This window comes from Canis lupus, chromosome 14 (assembly GCF_011100685.1).
Source record: "Canis lupus familiaris isolate Mischka breed German Shepherd chromosome 14, alternate assembly UU_Cfam_GSD_1.0, whole genome shotgun sequence".
Lineage (NCBI taxonomy): Eukaryota > Metazoa > Chordata > Mammalia > Carnivora > Canidae > Canis > Canis lupus.
The window spans coordinates 35,659,281-35,680,427 of NC_049235.1; the positions used below are offsets into that span (position 1 = coordinate 35,659,281).

Genomic DNA, 21,147 nt, shown 5'->3' on the forward strand with positions numbered 1-21,147 from the left:
TTTTAATTTAAAAAAATCACTATGTGGTTTATTTGGTTTATTTGCAAGTTAAAAGGAAGCTGAATGTTCATTTTGATGGAGTGAGTGGTGCTGCAGAAGATGTTCACTCTGTGTACATGTCTTTTCCATTTCACTTTTTGTGTTGTTTATTGTTTACCTTAACACAGTGATACCTTTTGACATATGCTAATTACATCTCATTTGATGTTGACCTTCCCTTTGTGTGGTAGGCAAGGCAGGCAGTGTCTCCTGCTTCCCTCCGTGGGCAGGTTGAGAGACATAGGTCCTCAGTTTATAACTGAGATACTTGGCCTGGAGCATGGGTGGACTGGTGTGGAGCGTGGGTGGCTAAGCTGTTACAGAGAGGCCCAAAATGTAATGGCTTCAGTTACAGAGAAGCTGGTGTGTCACTTGCATAACAATCCAGAAGAGAGTGGTTCAGTGATACAGACCAGCACATGGCCTGACATGCCAGATGTGACTTCCACCTTTGTGTCAGCTAGTGAAAAGGGCAAAATATCAGGAAGGAGGCGTTGTGGGATTTGTACACTTCATTTCAGCACATAGTATGTTGGTTGGAGCTTGGTCATTTGGCAGCTCTGACAAGAAGGTGGTAGGTACAGCAGACAGCCACGTGTCCAGCCCAAATGTGGAACTGTGAGAAAAAATTACTAGGGGATAGTCGTATAAAAAATGCTGTAATTCCTAGTTCCAGGGTCTTTCCTATTCCATATTCATTGTAAAATGCAATTAAACATGTGATGGCCCTAAAATCCAGAGATGCTTTACATTTTCCTAAGTAACTGCTTCTATTTGCATTGTACTCTGAGTTTCTTAAGGCATTTACCTTTGGTATTGATAATATAGCCCTATAATAAACCTCGGATTATGGAGGAGAAATCCGAGGCATGTTGATGGCAAAAGACTTATTTAAGATTAACATCTAATGATTAGCATCTAGTCCCCGGTCTTCAGCCCTCCACATGGATGTCTTTTTATTGGTCCACCGTCCATACTAAGACAAAAATAATTTATGGAAACTTCATATTAGATCCTTGCCATTTGTTAGCTTTTCTTCTTTATGAGTATTACATTCTGTCTTTGCATAATTCTCCTCGGTCTGAGAACCTCTTGAGTCTTTCCTGCAAAAATAGGTATTGTCATAATTTATTTTATTTTATTTTTTTTTAAAGATTTTATTTATTTATTCATAGAGACACAGCTAGAGAGAGAGACAGAGACACAGGCAGAGGGAGAAGCAGGCTCCATGCAGGGAGCCCGATGTGGGTCTCGATCCCGGGGTCTCCAGGATCACACCCTGGGCTGCAGGCGGCGCTAAACCGCTGCGCCACTGGGGCTGCCCTGTCATAATTTTTTTTTTTTTTTAAATTTTTTTATTTATTATTTATGATAGTCACAGAGAGAGAGAGAGGCAGAGACATAGGCAGAGGGAGAAGCAGGCTCCATGCACCGGGAGTCCGACGTGGGATTCGATCCTGGGTTTCCAGGATCGCACCCCGGGCCAAAGGCAGGCGCTAAACCGCTGCGCCACCCAGGGATCCCCTGCCCTGTCATAATTTAAATGGATGTAGCAACACATTTAAAATGAATTCCTGACATGTATTTTAAATGTAACAAGTTGTCTTGTGTTTACTTACTTTATACATTGAAATATGTATATATTTGCATGTTCTGCTTTTATATATATTTACATATCTCTTAATGTATTCATTAAGTAGCAGCTTAATGAAGTCAATGTTTAATTCATTCATCCTCCAAGATTTCTCTTTTTTTCCTTTATAAACAATAGTTTGAGCTGTTGTCTGCTACAGTAATAGTATCTCTGCCTACCCACATCAGAAATTCAGTAGTAGCACTGCAAATCAAGTGTTATTTGTATTGATACACAGTTCTTAGGAAATGAGACAAATACAGCAGTATCTGCTTTATTATTTTTAAATAGCCAACCTAAAACTAAATTTGATATAAAATATTTTGACTCTTGTTATTGCCATGAACAAGTTATAGGTATATCAATATTTTTTATTACTTCCACATTCTAGAGCCTGACTTTTTAAACTAAAAAAATTAGATTGCCCCTAATGTTTTCTAAAAATCTCATACCAGACTATAATATTTGCGCTTTCAATTGTTTAAAGGTGTTACATTACTTTAACTCAATCACTTCATTTAACCATGAGTGGAGCTCCAGCTGGACCTGCTGGTACAGGGAAAACAGAAACTACCAAAGATCTTGGACGTGCCCTTGGCATGATGGTTTATGTATTCAACTGTTCAGAGCAAATGGACTACAAAGTAAGTGAGTTAGAAAATGTTACATTCTAACAATATTATCCCTGATTTGGAATGATTGAAACTAATAGCTCAAAACCCCCTTCTGTTAAATTCTTAATGCCTTGCTCTATGACTTAGTCCATAGGAAATATCTATAAGGGGTTGGTGCAGACAGGAGCTTGGGGCTGCTTTGATGAATTCAATCGAATTTCTGTGGAAGTTCTGTCAGTGGTGGCCGTACAAGTGAAAATGATACACGATGCCATCAGAAACAGGAAAAAGAGGTGAGTAGAGAATTGCTTCTTTCTGTTGTTACAAATAGAAGGAGGAACATGAAGTAATGCAGTAAAAACCTCACCTTTCCTTTCTCTTGCTGCCTCTCTTGGTCTCAAGAAATGGATAAAAGAAAAGAAACTGGTTTATTTTGAAGAATGATTTCCCATTTTTTATTAGTGGTTTTTAATGGTTGAATACAACAAAAGTGAACTACCTTAATACTGAAAAAAATAAACACCTCTAATCTAAATAATCATAATGACATGTCGTAATCTAACTTGACCTTCTGGTGGCACTGGACACCATTGGTCCCTTCCTTCTGTAGGGCACACTTCTTCCTATAGGTTCCAGGACACCACTATTCTCCTGGTTTTTCTCCCACCCTCAGGGATGCTCCTGAGCTGATTACTTCTCCTCTATAAAATTGGAAAAAGTACAGTGGCTACCATACAGATGACTATGATAACTAAATACAGAGCATTTGGACAAGTGTCTGACATGTAGTAAGCACTGTGTCAGTGTTTGCTGTTAATTTTTCTTGTTAGTATTTCTTGATCTTATTAATACTTGATATCACAGGCCTCAATCTTTGGGTCTTGTTCCCTTCATGATTTCACCCAGTTACATGCTTTGAGAATCCTCTGCTTGCTGCTGGCTGCCAAATGCCCAGACATTGTTTCTCTGATACCTTGATTTCCAAAGATTGTATCGGTAGGGGCATCTCAAGGCTCCACTTGATGTCCTGTAGGCCTGTTAGATTTAATAGATCCAAATTCAAAATCCTGGCCTCTCCAGCAACGCCTGCTTGATCACTGTTCCATCATAGTAGATAACACCCACACACTCTGCTACTCCCTTAGTTACTTCAGAAGCTTCCCAAATATCTCCAGAGCCTAATAACTTCTCAACATGATGCCATACTCTAAAAGATAAAACATGACTGGCACTTAGGATCTGATGGCTTAATTTGGGAAATAAGTATGGGGGCACCTGGGTGGCTCAGTGGGTTAAACATCTGACTCTTGATTTTGGCTCAGGTCATGATCTCAGGATCGTGAGATTGAGCCCTGCATCAGGCTCCATACTCAGTGGGGTGTCTGCTTGTCCCTCTCCCTTCCCCTCTGTTCCTCCCCACGCTGGTTCTTTCTCTCTAGAAAAAAAATATATTTTTAAATCCTAAATAAGTATTATAGTACTCAATTGTGATTTTCTTTGTAACATTTTTTGAATAAAGGGCAATCCCATTTATGTGGCCTACCCAATCACCCCACCTGTTAGGGTATTTTGTTCAGCTAGCTATTTTGTCCACAGGAACATGTCAGTCTCCCGGTGAGGGAAGGATTGTCTACCCCCTTGAAACTATATTATATAGGTTTCCAGTTATTGTAGACAACATCTGGATATTCCTACCTCCTAGAAAACCCCTCAGTCCATCTACTGCATGGCGCTAGGGTATCAGTTGCCTGTGACCACATGTCTGCTGCCTTACTTCCCCCTGCCATGTTAGAGAAGTTAGATTATTTGCTCTTTGCACCCTCCCCAGACATATTTTTAGTTTTTAGTCAAAATCTTATGATTTGATGTGACCCATATGTTGTTGGAGACCATCCTTTCTTACAGAGACTTATGTAACTGATCCATGCAAGGATTTCTTGGACACTCCCAACCATATTTATTGATAGTTTACTCTTTGTCCATGTCTGTGTATATGTGAGTTGTACCTGTTCATCTCATGCTAGCTCAATGACAGATGGCTAGGCTTTTTCATGATTGCATTAATTTTATTACATAATTTTTATATCCAAGGATTTGATAGGTGGGATCATGCCTTAGTGAAGCCTACAGCATCTTGCTGGCTCTACCCCCTCAAAGTCCATACTCTTGACTGTGGTTATTCCTGCTGTGTGTCACGGGAGAGCAGTTAGATTAGTTCCCTCTCTGTGAGCAGCGCTAGACCTGTCTGCCTTCCCTGGTGTGATAGGCTGGCAATGAAGTTTTCTTCATTTTTACCTTGGCTACACAAAATCCATCTTCTCTTAATTGTCTAATGCCTCAGAAGCCCTTAATCCTAAAAATTTGGCTCTCATTTCACTCTCCATTCTGTGACATAGGCCCAGCTCTTTAACTACTTGAGCCTTTCTGTTTCTCAATAAGAGAAAACTTTATACTTTGTCATTTACCCTCATCTGAAAATCTCCTTCCACTTATCTTTCACTTTGACTCCTCTGGCCTTTGTCCATTCCATGGCCCTGGCCAACAGCATCTAACTGGTCCCTTGCAGATCTTTCTACAAATTTTTCACTGCTTCTCCAGTGCCTTTAAGTGATGACAGTAGCAATAGTCATAGCTAATGTCTGTTGAGTAGTTGCCATTTCCCAGGCACTGTCCTCTTAGCCATTTATATGCATAATCTCTTTTAATCCTCATATAATCCAATAAGGTAGGTAATATTATCCCCTCCCTCTTGCCTTCTTATGAGATGGAGGGAATTGGCACATGTCTTAAGCGATAGAGCTAGTCTCTGAACACTCACAGTCTGGCTCCAGAGCTGACTGGAGCTCTGACTGTGTCATAACCACCACACATTCTGTCTTTCAGTGGTACTCAACAGAGACTTTTGCTGAATAAGTGGGGAGAAGGGTGGGAGGGAGTGAGGGGAGAGGGTGAGCAGATAGGCAAAATGAAGACTGAACAAAGAAGCCACTTTGTCCTCTTAACATGGATATTTTCTATCTGTGTAGTATCCTATTCAAGTAATCACAGCCCACATTGAAGGCAGAAATGACATCACCTCTCAATAACTATTAAAGTAGTCAAGTCCTCATTTTTATAGTCTAGCCTATCTGGCTGTGCTAAAATAGAAAAGAGTACCTCCTATATTTGTCACTCTTTGCAGGGAAAGGGAGTGCATTTTTAATAAACATGCTTGAAAACATCTTCAAAATATGTATGCATATGAATTTAAAGAAAATCACCCAGAATCAACAGTTCCCTAATAATAATTTGCATTTTGCAGTGGTTTGCATTTGTCAATGTGTAGTCACATTTAAGGAACACATTTAATTCCATCAACATTCTTCTTCTGGTAGATTTGTATTTCTTGGGGAAGCCATCACACTGAAGCCATCAGTTGGAATATTTATTACTATGAACCCAGGATATGCTGGTCGAACCGAATTACCGGAAAATCTCAAAGCTCTTTTCAGGCAAGTGTTAAGCTTCATGGTTTAGCATCTGGAGCACTCATGCCACCTAACGTTGCTGGTTTGCACTGTTAAATGATTTGTTTTTTCTTGAGAATTCCTATGGAAAACCCCTTATTATTTCTCTGGGATTCCCTGATAGTGAGAACTTTCATCATAATAAATTAACTCTTTTGAAATATGAAGCCAGAACTCAAAATCATTACTTAAAGGTTACATGGTACATTTGAACACTTAATACCAGCCCTTTTGCAATAATGTTTTTAATACAAATAGTTTTTACCAGTTACAGAATATTTGGAAAATATAGAAAAGAATAAAGAAACTGTGACAGCTTTAACACCCAGAAATGATTGTTATATTTTTTTCTGGTCTCAGAAATGATTGTTATATTTTTTTCTGGTCTCTTTTATAATTCAGATTTTATGGAGTTTAGATACCAGGTGAGGTGTGATTTTTATTTTGTTCTCATTACTATTTTGACATAAGTAATTTATTGTATTATTGGAAATTCCTTGGAAATGCTCTTTTATGTAGCTTCAAAATAGTCTCTCTCATGGCTTGTCCATAATTTTCTTAACCATTCCCTATTGTCTGACATGAAGGGTTTGTGTTTTTCTTTACAGTTTTTTTATGATCATAAAATAACAGGCTATAAACATCTTTTCACATGAAGAGTTACCTATTTCAGATTATTACCCAGAATAGATTCCTACATGTAGAGCTACCTGGTGAATGATTGATGACCTATTGATGACCTGCTTTCCAAAAATATGTACCAACATATATCCTTACTAACAGTCTGTTAGAGAAGCTGTGCTCGATCTGAACCAGTTATGTTTAACTCCTTTTTTAAATCAACCTTGTTCAGGTAAAATTCCATATAATAAAATGCATGCATTTAAGGGTACCATTGGTGAAAAAGTTAGCACAATCAAGGTTTGGAATATTTCCAACACAACTGGGGAGCTGTCTTGTGCCTCTTTGAGGTTAACACCCATACCACAGATGGGCCTTCTGTGACTTTAGGTTAAATTTGTCATTCTTTGAGTTCATGTTAAATGACCCTGTACAACATGTACTTGTTTCTATTAGCCTCTTCCCTTGAGCGTGAAGGTTTTGGAATTCTTCCAAGTTGAGCATAGCAGTAGTTCCATTTTGAAGCTGATGTGTACTCTATTGTGGAGACATACTACAATTTGTAGAACTGTCCACCAGTTGATGGACATTTGAGTTGTTTCCATCTTGGGGCTTTTATGAGTAAAGCTGCTGTGAACATTCATCTACAATCCTTGTGTGAACATACATTTTCTTTTGAGTAAATATGCGTGAAAGTTTCATGGCAAACGTGCGTTTGACTTCATCAGAATGTGCCAATCTGAATTCCAAGATGGTTATACTGCTTTACAGTCTCACCATCAGTGTATGAGAATTCCACTTGCTGTACGTTCTTAGCAAAACTTCATATATCCAGTCTTTTCAGTTTTAGACCATCTAAGAGATACATAGTAGCAGGTCATTGTGGGTTTAGTTTGCTGCATTTCCATGATGGCTAATGATGTTGAACATTTTCTCATATAACTTACTGGCCATTCCCATACTTCACTTTTGTGAAGTGCTGTATTGTATGTGCTTCCTTTGTTAAATTCATATATTGCAAATATTTTTCTCTTAACATGTGGCATGCCTTTTAACTTTCTTACTGGGGTCCATGAAAGAAGTTTTAAATTTGGCATAATATAGTTTAGCAATTTGCTTTTTAAAATATGCTGGTGAAGAAAGTTTGACTAGCCCCATGTTGTAAAAGTTTTCAAGTATGTTTTCTTCCAGAAGTTCTAGTTTACAGTTTTCATGTGGTTTTATATTTCTTTGTGTTAATGTGCTGGATGATATTGATTGATTTTTCAAATGCTAAACAGTTCTTCAGTGTTGCATTCCTGGGATAAACTCCACTTGGTCAAGAGATACTATTTTTATAGTTATATTTGTTGCTGGATTCAATATGCTACTACTTTGTTAAGGATTTTTATATCTACACCAGAGGGATATTGGTCTGCAGTGTCCTTTGTTATAATATATTTAACTTGTTTTGATATTGGGATGATACTAAACTGGTGTAATGAGTTGGCCATTTTCTTGTCTATTTTCTTCAGAGTTTGTGTAGAATTGGTATTATTTATCCCATAAATATATGATAGAATTATTCAGTGAAGCCATCTGGGCCTAGATTTTTCTTTGTGGCAGTTTTTTCAATGCTAAACTCAATTTCTTTAATAGATATGGAGTCTTTCAGATGTTTTTTGTTCTCGAATTAGTTGTGATAATTTGCATCTTTTAAGAAATCTCTTCACATTATCCAGATTATTGAATGCAATGGCATTCATTTGTTCATGATATTCCCTTATCAATAGTGAGGTCCTGAAGTCCATGTGTGTCATGGATAACTTGTGTCTTCTCTCCTTTTCTTGCTCTGTTGAGCTTGAGGCTTATCAGTTAACGTTTTTAAAGAGCTCTCGGGTGTTCACACTATGTATTTTTCACTGTCTGCCCTCAAAAGGATATGCCACTTAACATACAAAGTAAGAACCTCTGTAGATTTTAGAGATTTCGGGCAGCCCCGGTGGCACAGCGGTTTAGCGCCGCCTGCAGCCTGGGGTGTGATCCTGGAGACCCGGGATCGAGTCCCACATCGGGCTTCCTGCATGGAGCCTGCTTCTCCCTCCATCTGCGTCTCTGCCTCTCTCTTCGCTCTCTCTGAATGAATAAATAAACCTTTAAAAAAAAAAAAAAAAAAAAAGATTTTAGAGATTTCTTTCATTTCTTTTTTTTTTTTTTTTTTTATGATAGTCACACAGAGAGAGAGAGAAGCAGAGACATAGGCAGAGGGAGAAGCAGGCTCCATGCACCGGGAGCCCGATGTGGGATTTGATCCCGGGTCTCCAGGATCGCGCCCCGGGCCAAAGGCAGGCACTAAACCGCTGCGCCACCCAGGGATCCCTCTTTCATTTTTTTTAAGCTTAAGTTTTACTTACATAAGCTTGCATAACCATGTTTCATTTGTATTTTCTCCTAATTTTTATACTTTTTAATTTTAGTACTTTATTTATTGAGAACTTGTTTTGGTAGGTAACAAGAGTATTTAAACAGAATTCTTTTCCCAAATAGTCAACTACTCTAGCATGCTTACTGAATGTTTTCCTTTCCTCATAAAACAGCTTTGTCTAGCACAACAGTTCTGTAATATGTTTTTCTTGAAAAATAATCTTAGAGAATAACGATCCTAGAAATGTAATGATTATAGAATGCTTTTATTTGAAACTTTTACATCTATGCAGTATTTTTACATTTGTATCCCAGTTCGTCTCCTACCTGTTTTCACTCGGGTCTTAAAACTTGGAATTGTTTAGTGATGTTTTCATAAATTTGGTTTAAACTATGGACAGCATCATTGATGTTGGGGTGCTAGTACTTGCATCAGCAAAGTTTGAAGGACAATTTGGATGATGCAGGTAGCATTCATGAGTGGAGACAGAATGCCTGAGCCTTAAGAGCACCATGACTCCACCACCTCCCTGCTATGGGGCCTGGGCATGTGCTTGCCCTTCTCAGAACCTTGGTCTGCACCTCTCCAAAATACAAGTGAGAAGAATAGCCACTTCCTAGAGTTGTGAGAGTTAAGGGAGAAAGTGCATGAAAAGCTTCTAGCACCCTCTATGACATGAAGAAAGTGCTAGTAAATACAAGTCCTTAAAAAAAAAAAAAATACAAGTCCTTAATATTAACGCACTTAGCAAGCAAGTCAGTTACCACTTTTTCTCTCCCCTACTTCTGTTCATCTTTATTGCTTCTATCATATGCTAGAGTACAAAAATGTGGGGAAAGTGTGGGCTCAGTTTAAGTAGGAGAAGTTCTCATGGCACAGCTCCAAAGAAACTTAGGAATGTTCAGCGTGAAAATTAGATATGCATGAAGTAGACTATAATTATATTTACAAGAGCAGGTGGATAAATATTATTGGACTGTGTGCTTTAAGAAGTCTCAAAACACAGACTTACTTTCTTGGTTCCTTCTTTGCACTTCAGTTGCATGGAATTTTTTTTTTTTTGAGATTTTGCATTAAATGGCAGTGGTCTTTGGGGAGGCCTTTCTGGAAGTCCCCCTCCAAAAAGGGGATTTAAACGTTATGTTTCACTAAATTTTGATCTTAAAAGTCTAACAAAGCTGGCCTGAGGCAGTGGTATGCTGGAAATGGCCTGTACCACCTTGAAAGAGCTGAGGGTTAAATTTTCATGAAATTTTTGAGTTTGTTATTTAAGCACAGCCACTGATAGAAACTAAATTATATGAACACGTGACTGTATTTAAAACAAAGGCGAAAAATACTCAAAATGCATCACTTCCTAATTAAATTTTGCTATTTTGTTAATATTGATGCTCTTGGGTCCTTCATATCTGTTTTGTCTGCTTGGCGGTGTGCTGCTGCGCATCTCTTGCCAGGCCCACATTTAGCGATGTATTGAGAGGTTGAAGTTAGCCATGGTGGAGGTATTTATTTCAGGAAACCAGCAATGCTATTTTTTGGAGAGCCGGTCATTAAACATTTACCAGCCAAGCACTGGCCATGGGAAAAAGTGGCCTCCAGCACCAGATAGCATTCATCTTTGCAAAGTGACAACTTCTAGAAGTTTCCTGGATACACCACACATTTCCCTTAAACTCCTACACCCAATCTTCTACCAATTTCACATGTTCCATCTTTGTCTACATATCTGGTAACAGAGGGGACATTTTGTAGTTGAAGTGAAGGAGCTTGTTGGCTGTGATGGACAGAGGTGCTTGGGAATGGTTAGAATGTTGGTACAAATTAATCACTTGATTTCAGCAATTGGCACTTAGTACCTTATAACATTGTAAAGTTGAATTTCTTATTTACTTTTTAGGCCCTGTGCCATGGTGGCCCCTGACATCGAGCTAATCTGTGAAATCATGTTAGTGGCTGAAGGGTTTGCAGAGGCCCGCTCATTAGCCCGCAAGTTCGTTACATTGTACACGCTCTGCAGGGGGCTCCTCTCCAAGCAGGTGAGGGGCTTTTCTTTCTTTTTTTTTTTTCCTTTGCTTGGTTTTTACATCCCATTAAAGCTGCTTTGGAAATATAGATGCTGGGTAATTTATCACACACATTGCATCAGACATTTTGGAGTAATTTTTGATTTTCCATAACATTTTGAAAATATTTTATAGTTATTTTTTTCTAAAATTTGAGATATTTTAAGTTGACTTTTTTTTGAGATTTTATTTATTTATTCATGAGAGATACAGAGAGAGAGGCTGAGACATAGGCAGAGGGAGAAGCAGGCTCCCTGCAGGGAACCTGATGCAGGACTTGATCCCAAGACCCCAGGATCGTGACCCGAGAAAGGCAGATGTTCAACCACTGAGCCATCCAGGCATCCCTTAGGTTGATTTTTTAAAAAGATTTTATTTATTTATTAGAGAGAGCATGAGCAGTGGGAAGGGAAAGGTGCTTGCAGGGAGGGGGAGAAGCAGACTCTCCGCTGAGCAGGGAGACCGATGTGGGGTTTGATCCCAGGACCTTGGGATCATGACCTGAGGCAGATACTTAACCCACTGAGCCACCCAAGCACCCCTTAAGTTGACTGGTTTTTTTTTGGTACTTTGTACAGTACCAATGGGTTGTACAATGGTATGTGATTTTATCAATGGGCTATGTGATTTTCTTTAACCTTCAACAATGCTATAATTATACATGGAATTTTATGATGTCTTCCTTTCTTGGTAAGAACATTATTTTCTAGTGAGAGATGACAGGAGTGTTCATAAGACCTGATTTTCTGAAGACCTCTCAAGAAATGTTAAATTAAGGGCTCCTGGGTGGCTCAGTCGTCAAGCATCTGCCTTTGGCTCAGGTCATGATCCTGGGGTCCTGGGATCCAGCCCTGAGTTAGGGCTCCCTGCTGAGTGGGGAGTCTGCCTCTCCCCCACACCCTTCTGCCCTCTTCCTGCTCTCTCTCTCTCTCTCTCGCTCTCTTGCATGCCCTCTCTCAAATAAATACATCTTTTAAAAAAATACATGTTAAATTAAAATTTCTCCCATTTTGGTGATAATGTTTTACTTTAAGGTGGGATTGGCTTTTTTGTTTTTGTTTTTACTTTTCTCTATAGTTCCCTAGTCTCTGAAGTGGGTCAGACTTTTAACTCTCCTCACTAGCTTACTTTTTAAATTTTTTTTTTAAAGTATAGTTGGCAGTGATGTTATTTGTTTTGGGTGTACACCATAGTGATTTGATCTCTCTATACATTATGCTATGCTTATCACAAGTGTAGCTACGGTCTGTCACCATACAAGAGTATTACTACCACTGACTGTATTCTCTGCGCTGTGCCTTTTATTCCTGTCTAGTCACTAGCTTCTTGATGTTTCACTGAAGTTGCTGATGTGCTACAAAAATGACATAGGTACTAGTATTGTTATTTTTGAATTCAGCTTTGTGGTCACTTTTGACTTCAGTCTCTTGATGACCTTTCATTAAGTCCTGGTGACATTATTTTGCAGATTTCCAGCATGAAAGTATTAAAATACCACAGAACCACATAGTTACCTGTACTGACAGATGTACTCATTTTAAATTACCTGCTGTTGAGGTGGAATTTGGGATCTGAGAGAGAAATTCATGTTGTCATTTTAATAACTATAAATTTACAATCTGGAGGGAATTCAAAACGAATTTAATAATATGGAAAAACATTTATGACAGTGTTATATACGAAAAACAGCATACCAGACTAGATGTGATCTACAATTTGCATATGTTTTATATTTTAGATACTATGTATTTTTTAATATATATATTAAATATATTATTTATGTATAATATATATTATATATATATATAAAGTGACTGGAAAATACATTGTGGTTTTTAATTTTTGTCTCTGGGTAATCAGACTGTGAGGATTTTTATATTTTTCTCCTTGTTTGTAATATCCTTTTTATTTTGACAAGGAGTTCATTTTTATTTTATCATAGGCAGAAGTCGGAAGAAAAAAATGTCATCGAACCCAGTCAACACAGAGTTGTAGCCACATCCATTTCCAGGGCTGACATTTAGACATTTAGTGAGACATTTACTATATCCAAGTAATATGTTTGTTGTTGGTGGTGATGAGGGTATACAAGAACACATGAAATAGGGGCACTCAGATTTTGGAGTTCAGGAAACTTAGGAGATTGCATTTACAAGAAATAAAAATTAGAAGAAAATGCAGGATGAGAAGATTATCATAGTTATAAGAGGGAGGTTTTGGGAGTAAGGTACAACTTCTAGGCAAGGGAAGTGTTGTCCAACTAGACAGGTGTCCTAGCTGAGATGAGGGAAGGCCATAAGGCCCGGACAGAAGGCCTGAGTTAGGAACAGTTGCTATTCTAAGCTGTAGGGATGAATCTAAAAAGAATCAGTGGACTTTTTAAAGGAATTCATTCATTCAATTCATTCATTCATTCATGAGAGAACACACATGTGGGTGGCTGGGGGCGGGCTACAGGGGGAAAGGGAGAGAGACTCTCAAGCGGACACCCTGCTGAACGTAGAGCCTGACTCGGAGCTTGATCTCGCAACTCTGAGATCATGACCTGAGCTAAAATCCAGGTGCCTCACCAGTGCACATTTTTGACTAAGGGAGTGACGTAATGAAAATGGTGAAGATTATTTTAGCACTTAGCAACATTTACATGTTTGGAGGGTCACCAACTTCTCTTCAACCTGTGTCCAGAATTGTTCTAACTCCTTTCCTTTCATGTTTTTACTGCACTGACCTAACCTCCTTCCTAATCTCTCTGGCCTCCACACTCCAGTTTTTCCCCCTTTCTTCCTCTTCACAAGCTCTAGTCAATTTCTTAATCAGTGGCTCTCAACTGATTTTTTTTTCTATGACTCACAGTAAAAAATACTACTTCTGTTGATACTTAGGACGCAACCATGTGTGTCATATGCACAGCTGAAACAAACATTTTCACCAAACACTTCTTACCCCTCTTATTTGCAACACATTCTGGAATTGTTCATTCTATTCTGTTCTGTTTTATTGCCAGCAGGAATGATGGTCAAGACCTACCAAATTGACTTTATTCACTAATGGATTGAAGAAGGACATATTTATACACGGATATATTGTTTCACTGCCCACAAAGCATTAACTCAATTTTATTCCTACAATAGCCCTGTAAAGTGGTTAGATTCTTTTATGTGCCTTTTTATATAGATGATGATACTTGGAGAGGGTGGAGATTTTCCCAGAGGCACAGTTGGGAGATATTTTAGAGAAGGGCCATCACTCTGTGGGTTGTAGATGAAAGGCAAAAGACAGTAGGCCAGTTATATGTGATCAGTCCGTTAATTCATTGTCCCTTTACTGAGCACCTGCCCTGAGCAGTGCACCATGCTGGGACCTAGAAGATAGAAAGGAGTGGGTCTGGGCTCTGTCCTCCAGGATCCCAGAGCCTATGAAAGGAATCTTCCATCAGGATTATGCAAAAAGTCTCAAAGCAGAGGTACTATTTTGTCACTGAATTATAATAACACAGCTTGGACTGTATTAAATGCCACCATCAGGACTGGAGCATCCAAGTGATTTTGACGTAGGGTATTTAGGGCAGATAGAGATCTGGGCCGGGAGGGGTGGACTCACAGGGTTGTCCATTTAACTGAAGAAGCATGCGTGTTTGGAGGTGAAAACGTTCTGGTAGTTCAACCTCTGAGTTAGCTTGATGGGGGAGAAGAGCGGGGAAGACAGGTGGAGCCGGGGGCACACATGGCAGCTCAGTGTGGCGGGAAAAGATCTGCTGACAGAGGCACAGAGCCAGGAGCATGAGGCAGGAGGATGCCGAACGGACATGGTTTTTACAGTTTCCCAGAGAAGAAGATCCTACTTCCCATCCCTAAAGCATGTATTTGTCTGAAGTCTTTCCTTAGAGCTTTTGACTCTTACCTCTGAAGTGACAATCTTACTCCCTCATAAAATTTTTGAGAAAATATAACCTCTGTTTTGATTTTTATAGGATCACTATGACTGGGGACTTCGCGCTATCAAATCTGTCTTGGTCGTAGCGGGCTCCCTGAAACGCGGGGATAAAAACAGGCCCGAAGACCAGGTAGGGCAGTGCTAACTGACACGGGTGTGGTGCTCAGCCAGGGCCTGGGCGGCTTCAGGGGAGTGAAGGCGCGTCCCGGGAAGGTGGGCCTCGCCGAGCGCAACTCCCAGCAGACTCTCTCTTGCATGTAGAATGTTTTGAGGACCGGCATTTCTTAACGTTACAAAAGGCAAGTATTCTGGAGCGTAAGGATAGGACTGGAGGAATGAAAATGGGATTTTTCGAGGTGCTTTTGTTTTTGTTTTCTTAAATTTTTAAATTTTTAAGTTTTATTTAAATTTTCAAATTTTTATTTTTGTAAATATCTTTTTAAAAAAGATTTTATTTATTTATTCATGAGAATACACAGAGAGGAGAGACAGAGAGAGGCAGAGACACAGGCAGAAGGAGAAGCAGGCTCCACGCAGGGAGTCCGACCGGGACTCGATCCCGGGTCTCCAGGATCACACCCTGGGCCGAAGGCGGCGCCAAACCACTGAGCCACCCGGGCTGCCCTTGTTTTTATTTTTTATTGGAGTTCAGTTTGCCAACATATGGCATTATCACCCAGTGCTCATCCCGTCAAGTACCCTTCTAGGTGCTTTTGAAATATCAGCTACAAAAAAATATTTTGGAGGTCATACTCAAATAATTCAGCAACCGCTGGTTGATTTCCTCTGAGGAACACTTAGAAAATCTGATTGAGTTGGGATATGAATCCTGAAAAGTCAGTGGAAACAGAATCTAATGGAGCAGAGTGTGTTCCTTCTGTGGGATGGAAGATGAGTGTGAACAATGAATAGGAAGGATGATCGCCTGACACCAGGGAAATGCTTAGGTGGTCATTCACAGCTGCTAGGGGACTGTTTTACCTTTGCTGGGGAGAAACAATAACAGCCTTCTGCTCTAATCTTTTTGAAGTATTTTTCCTTTATTAAGTAGCGAGAACATGGATATGCAGGGCTGTATGTATTCCATACGGCTTGAGAGGCTGAAAAAGATCGATTTCTTTAGAGCTTCTCTTCATGTTAAAGGATACTTACCTAATTCTCTATTTCTATGATACTTCTTTCTCCTCCTCTCAGTCATAATTCATAATTGGGTTGGGATTTTCTTGCATTTCTTTGTTCTGCTGTCTTGTTACTGCTGTTTGAATTGCTCATCTCTTTCTGTAAAAGTCATCCTGATGTTCAGGTTACTGCTTTTAAAATCAAAAGCCCTCTTTAGTTTTCAGCCAATACAGAACAAATAGCCAAACTAAAAACAGTTCAGTTTGTCAGTCTGAGATTCTCAGAGATTCCCTTTGAACAAAATGATCTGATGCGCCTGGTTAATTTATATCCTGGAGTTTGAGGACTAAGGAGGGAAGAGCCTCAGACCCTTTGTCAAGATCATTGGAGGATCAGAGCCTCCTTGCTGCCTGGAGTCTGAGGTTTGTGATAACAGCAGAGCTTTCTCGTGTTCGGATAGGTGAACTTGTAAACGTTGACCCTCCCTCTAGGTAGAAGGCCGTCCTTTTTTTTTTTTTTTTAAAGATTTTATTTATTTATTTATGAGAGACACACAGAGAGAGAGAGAGAGGCAGAGACACAGGCAGAGGGAGAAGCAGGCTCCATGCATGGAGCCTGATGTGGGACTCGATCCTGGGATCACGGGATCACACCCTGGGCCAAAGGCAGGTGCTCAACCACTGAGCCACCCAGGGATCCCTGAAGGCCATCCTAATAGAGGACCAGTATCAATATCCCATGCTTTAGATGTAAAGTAAAAATAACATCTTCAGTTGTGGAGGTGTTTGTTACACCCTGTCTTGGCTTTTTCAATAAAATGTTTTCTTTCCAGGTACTCATGAGAGCGTTAAGGGACTTCAACCTGCCTAAAATAGTGACGGATGACATTCCCGTGTTTTTGGGACTGGTTGGTGACCTGTTCCCAGCCCTGGATGTGCCCCGGAGGAGGGCGCCACACTTTGAACAGGTGGTTAGGCAGTCCACCTTGGAGCTCCGGCTGCAGCCTGAGGAGAGCTTCACCCTTAAGGTAAAAGAAGCTTGTGCTTTTCATGGCAGCTCTTGAGATTTACAATGGGAATGACTCTAATCTAAGTGGTCATTAGCCAAAATGTTAACTTACGTATGCCACGGACCTTTATACTTAATGTGTTCTTTTAAGTATTCTAAATTGACAGGCTTTACGATAGAATAGAGAGATATTTTATAGTTTGATTCCAGGAGAAGGAACATAGTTCCTTCTATGGAACTATGGAAGGAACTTCTATGGAACTTATGGTTGTAAGCGTAAGCATACTTTTTCAGCAGTTGGCAAAAATCCCCTCGTTGTTCTTAGTGACATGGCTCAGAAATTAATTTTGCTCTCTCCACCTTAGAGAAAACAGGAAGTGAATCATTAGCACGTGCTTTGAGTAGGGAAAGAAATGTTGGCACGTATGACATCCGACTCCTCAAGGGCTTGTGCATATGCTTGCTCTACTTGGGTGTAGTGAATACTTGGACATTAAAATGCACTCGGTGTCTATCTTAGGTATCTTAAAGGATGGAAGTCATTACTCGAGGGTCGGTAATTAGCTGTGTACTCTTTGCGTTCAGCACTTTGTGAGGAGGCCTTTGTTTGGTCAGGAATTCCTGCCATGTGAAAGCACTAATGGACCTCCCTTCTGCCTGTTATCAGTGACTCACTGAGTAATGGTTTTTCTTCATTCTTGCTCCCATGTTGTACTTGGGGAGATCCAGGAGAAACTGGAGTTGGCACTTGTCATCTCTCATAACTTTCCTGGAACGTAATTTTGTCAGTGGGAGCTGGCTTGAGTTTTTTTTTTTTTTTTTTTTTTTAAGATTTTATTTATTTATTCATGAGAGACACACACACACACACAGAGAGGCCAAGACACAAGCAGAGCTTCAAGAAGCAGGCCCCATGCAGGGAGCCCGACGTGGGACTCGATCCTGGGTCTCCAGGTTCATGCCCTGGGCTGCAGGCGGCACTAAACCGCTGAGCCACCAGGGCTGCCCTGGCTTGAGTTTTAAGTAAAGAATTAACCAGAAGTGGGTAGGGATTTCTTGTGGAGGGGGGAAGGGGGATTCCTGTTTTTGTTTTTTGTTTTTTACTTTGTTGTTAAATCACCAACTCATGAAAGGAACCGGTGACTGTTCGGTTGGCAGGTTGTCCAGCTTGAGGAACTGTTGGCTGTGCGGCACTCTGTGTTTGTGGTTGGCAACGCAGGCACGGGCAAGAGTAAGGTATGGTAAATTGCCTGTTAGTTTTCAGCCACAGAAGGAACAAACGTTGGTTGGGCATATTTTCCTTTCTGTTTAAGAGTTCGCTTCATTGAAGTTCCCCATAATTTTGAGTTAGAATCTGGGACCCTAATACTGCTTTTTGATCAGTTGACACTGTTTTCTTTCTTTCTTTCTTTCTTTTTTTTTTTTTTTTTTCATATCTGTGGCAAAGGAGAATGTAACAAATAGAACCTTGTGTTCAAATAGGAAAAGCAAGCTGGAAGAAGATTGGGCTTTCCATATTTATCAAAACTACTTTTTTTTTTTTTTTTTAAATCTCTCCCAAGCTAGTTTAGATTCTCTTTCCCATATCACTAAGAAAAAACAAATATTTTCCTTCGGTATGTTCTCAGACAAGCAGCCCTCTATAAGGAGCAAAAGAAAACTTGAAAAGGCAAACTTGAAAAGGGAGATGGCAAAACCACATTTGCGGGGGGTACCTGTTATGTGCTGTGGTGGGTGCATTATGTGTGATTTATTGTGCACAGCGATGATATATTCTGGGTGTTATTCTTCCCCCATTTTTACTCCACTGCTTGATTTTGTTTGATCTTATGGACAATCCTGGCAACATACTTATTTTCTTGGTTGGCAGACCATATATGCAGAATTATATGCATTTTAATTCAGGGTGCTTAGGTATAAACATGTTGAGTAGCCAAAGACTAAAAATAATCAGTAGGCATATGAGACTTTAGAACATGGGTGCCTATGGAACTTGCCAGTATTTAGATCACAACCCGAAGTAGAACAATTACAAAGGGAGGCCCGGTATTGGGATGTTCTAGTGAAAAATGTAATAACTGAAATATTGAAGTAGATAACTGATAGACCTGTAATTATTTTGTTAGAGTAAGTTTCAGATGTGGGCCATGGTTCAGGGAAGGATAAAATTAAATTCTGTAATTTCCAGTAGATTAATGGTTTCTAAAAATACAAGCTTAATATTCCTAAGGCATTCAATTTCTTTCATCTAGTCTTCACTGATTCTGTTCTATTCAACCTTTACTTAAGCTGATAGAACTAGAACACTGGAGCTCAGGGCCATGTTACTTAGCAACTTACTCTTCCAAAGTCTTTGGCAGTTGTTTATCAGTCTTTCAAACGCCTATGAGTAGGTCAGGATGATAAATATCTAAAATAAAAATCATGGCTTTTCAGAGAAAGCAAAAAAGGATAGTTGGGGCAGATACTTGGGGTAAAGTGTCAGTTAATTAAACAGACACAGATAAAGCATCTATCCAGTAAATTCTTAGCTTCAAGGATTCTTTTTCTCAATTTACCTAGATCAGAGTTTCTCAGCTTCATTCACTGTTAACGTGCTGGGTCAAATAACTCTTTTCTGTGGTGGCTGACCTGTGCATCCATTGTAGGATATTGAGCAGCATCCGTGGCTTCTGTTCAGTACATGGCCTCTTCCTCAGGTCCAGGGCATCTCCTGCTGAGAACTATTGCTCTAGGTCACTAGGTGTCAAAGTATGTCCAGACTAGCATCACAGGCATCACCTGGGATGTTACTAGAAAATGCAAATCCTCAGTCCCATCCTAGACCTACTGAATTAGAAATTCCAGGATTAGGCCCGGCCATCCGAGTCTTAACATCCACTAAGTGATTCTGATGCACCTACATATAGGCAGAGTGGATTTTAATAACCTAAACAGGAACATTTGTTTACTTATTTGCATACATGTTTTAAAATCTCAAATGATAGAGTGACTTCCTCTAGTCTACAGGATTCAAAGAATCAGGTGAAGAGATCCTAAGTGATTGTAGGATTAAATTTTTGACAATGGTAATGAAAATGTTCCCACGTCAATTTTTTTTCCCATACTTAACACCCGAAGAATTTCTAGAAACATAAAATGAATAAAGAAAATCCTTTAGAAATCATTTACTTTCCATTTGCCTTACAGGAGTATTAGTTTTCTTAGCTTCTTTCCTTCTTCCCTTCAGATTTTGAGAACGCTGAACCGAACATACGTTAACATGAAACAAAAACCTACTTGGAATGACTTAAACCCCAAAGCTGTGACAACAGATGAACTCTTTGGTTTCATACATCACGCTACTCGAGAATGGAAAGATGGCAAGTAGTATTTCCCCTTTACAAGTGCTAAAATTTCTTTATCCAGAAAACCGTTTCTCGGTTCAGGCCAATTTCAGTCATAGCTGTAGATTTATTGTTTATGTGTTGGCATTATTGGAAATATAGTAGCTCACAACAGCATTTATAACCAATAAATTAAAATTAGATTTGAATAAGTGGTCGATTTGCATTCAGCAAGTTTGTGCTCAGAGCTGTGTATTTTATCCCATGTCAATTATGTCAGGACACCCTGTAAACCAAGAAGGAAATGAACTTGACTGCCTCAGGTGAATTTGTAAAGTATCTGCTACCAGACACTCTGTGTCTCTATCTTGGAGTTTCAGGCAGACTCTGTTCTAGACACCAGGGACAAAAGTTAATGGGACATGTTTCTTGTCCTGAAAGTTTGTTTTTGCAGACAAGCAGATCCTTTTGTTAAAATTTGTTACTACTTTCCATTTCAGTAAATACACTAATCTTGGCATCATCTTGGAGTCCTTTTCCCCCTTTCATGCCATACGTTCAACCTCACAGCAAATCCTACAGGCTTTACCTTTAAATAATCTATTGTCTCCCAGTACCTTTTGTCTTTTCTTCTGCTCCCCTGTTAGCCTGTACTGTCACCTCTTGTCTGTATTTGTGCAGTAGTCCCCGCTCTAGTCTCCCTGCAGTTCATTTTTCATACAACAGACAAAAGGGCCGTCTTCAAAATAGGAGTTCTCTGCTTGCAGTTTCCAGTGGGTTCCATCTCCCTTAGAACCTAACCTTTATCCCAGGCTTAGAAGGTTCATTGTGATTAGATCCCCCATCCCCATCTCTGATCTCATTTCCTGTGCTTTGCTCCT

At 39.6% G+C, this 21,147-nt stretch overlaps 1 protein-coding gene and 1 long non-coding RNA gene across 2 annotated transcripts in view; one reads left to right on the plus strand and one right to left on the minus strand.

The window, feature by feature from the left end:
- Nucleotides 1-21,147, plus strand: part of DNAH11 (dynein axonemal heavy chain 11) — a 318,773-nt gene that overhangs the window by 114,807 nt on the left and 182,819 nt on the right. Inside the window, 8 exon segments of the mRNA XM_038557079.1 lie at nt 2,160-2,316; nt 2,434-2,579; nt 5,661-5,777; nt 10,715-10,853; nt 14,851-14,943; nt 16,765-16,959; nt 18,099-18,176; nt 20,170-20,306. Of these exon segments, the coding sequence (XP_038413007.1) occupies nt 2,160-2,316; nt 2,434-2,579; nt 5,661-5,777; nt 10,715-10,853; nt 14,851-14,943; nt 16,765-16,959; nt 18,099-18,176; nt 20,170-20,306 (1,062 nt within the window).
- On the minus strand, nt 1,804-21,052 carry LOC111098796. The gene is made up of 3 exons (XR_005369531.1): nt 20,884-21,052; nt 3,260-3,321; nt 1,804-2,601 (listed from the first exon to the last, which is right to left on the minus strand). It is a non-coding gene; the product is annotated as an uncharacterized LOC111098796 (long non-coding RNA).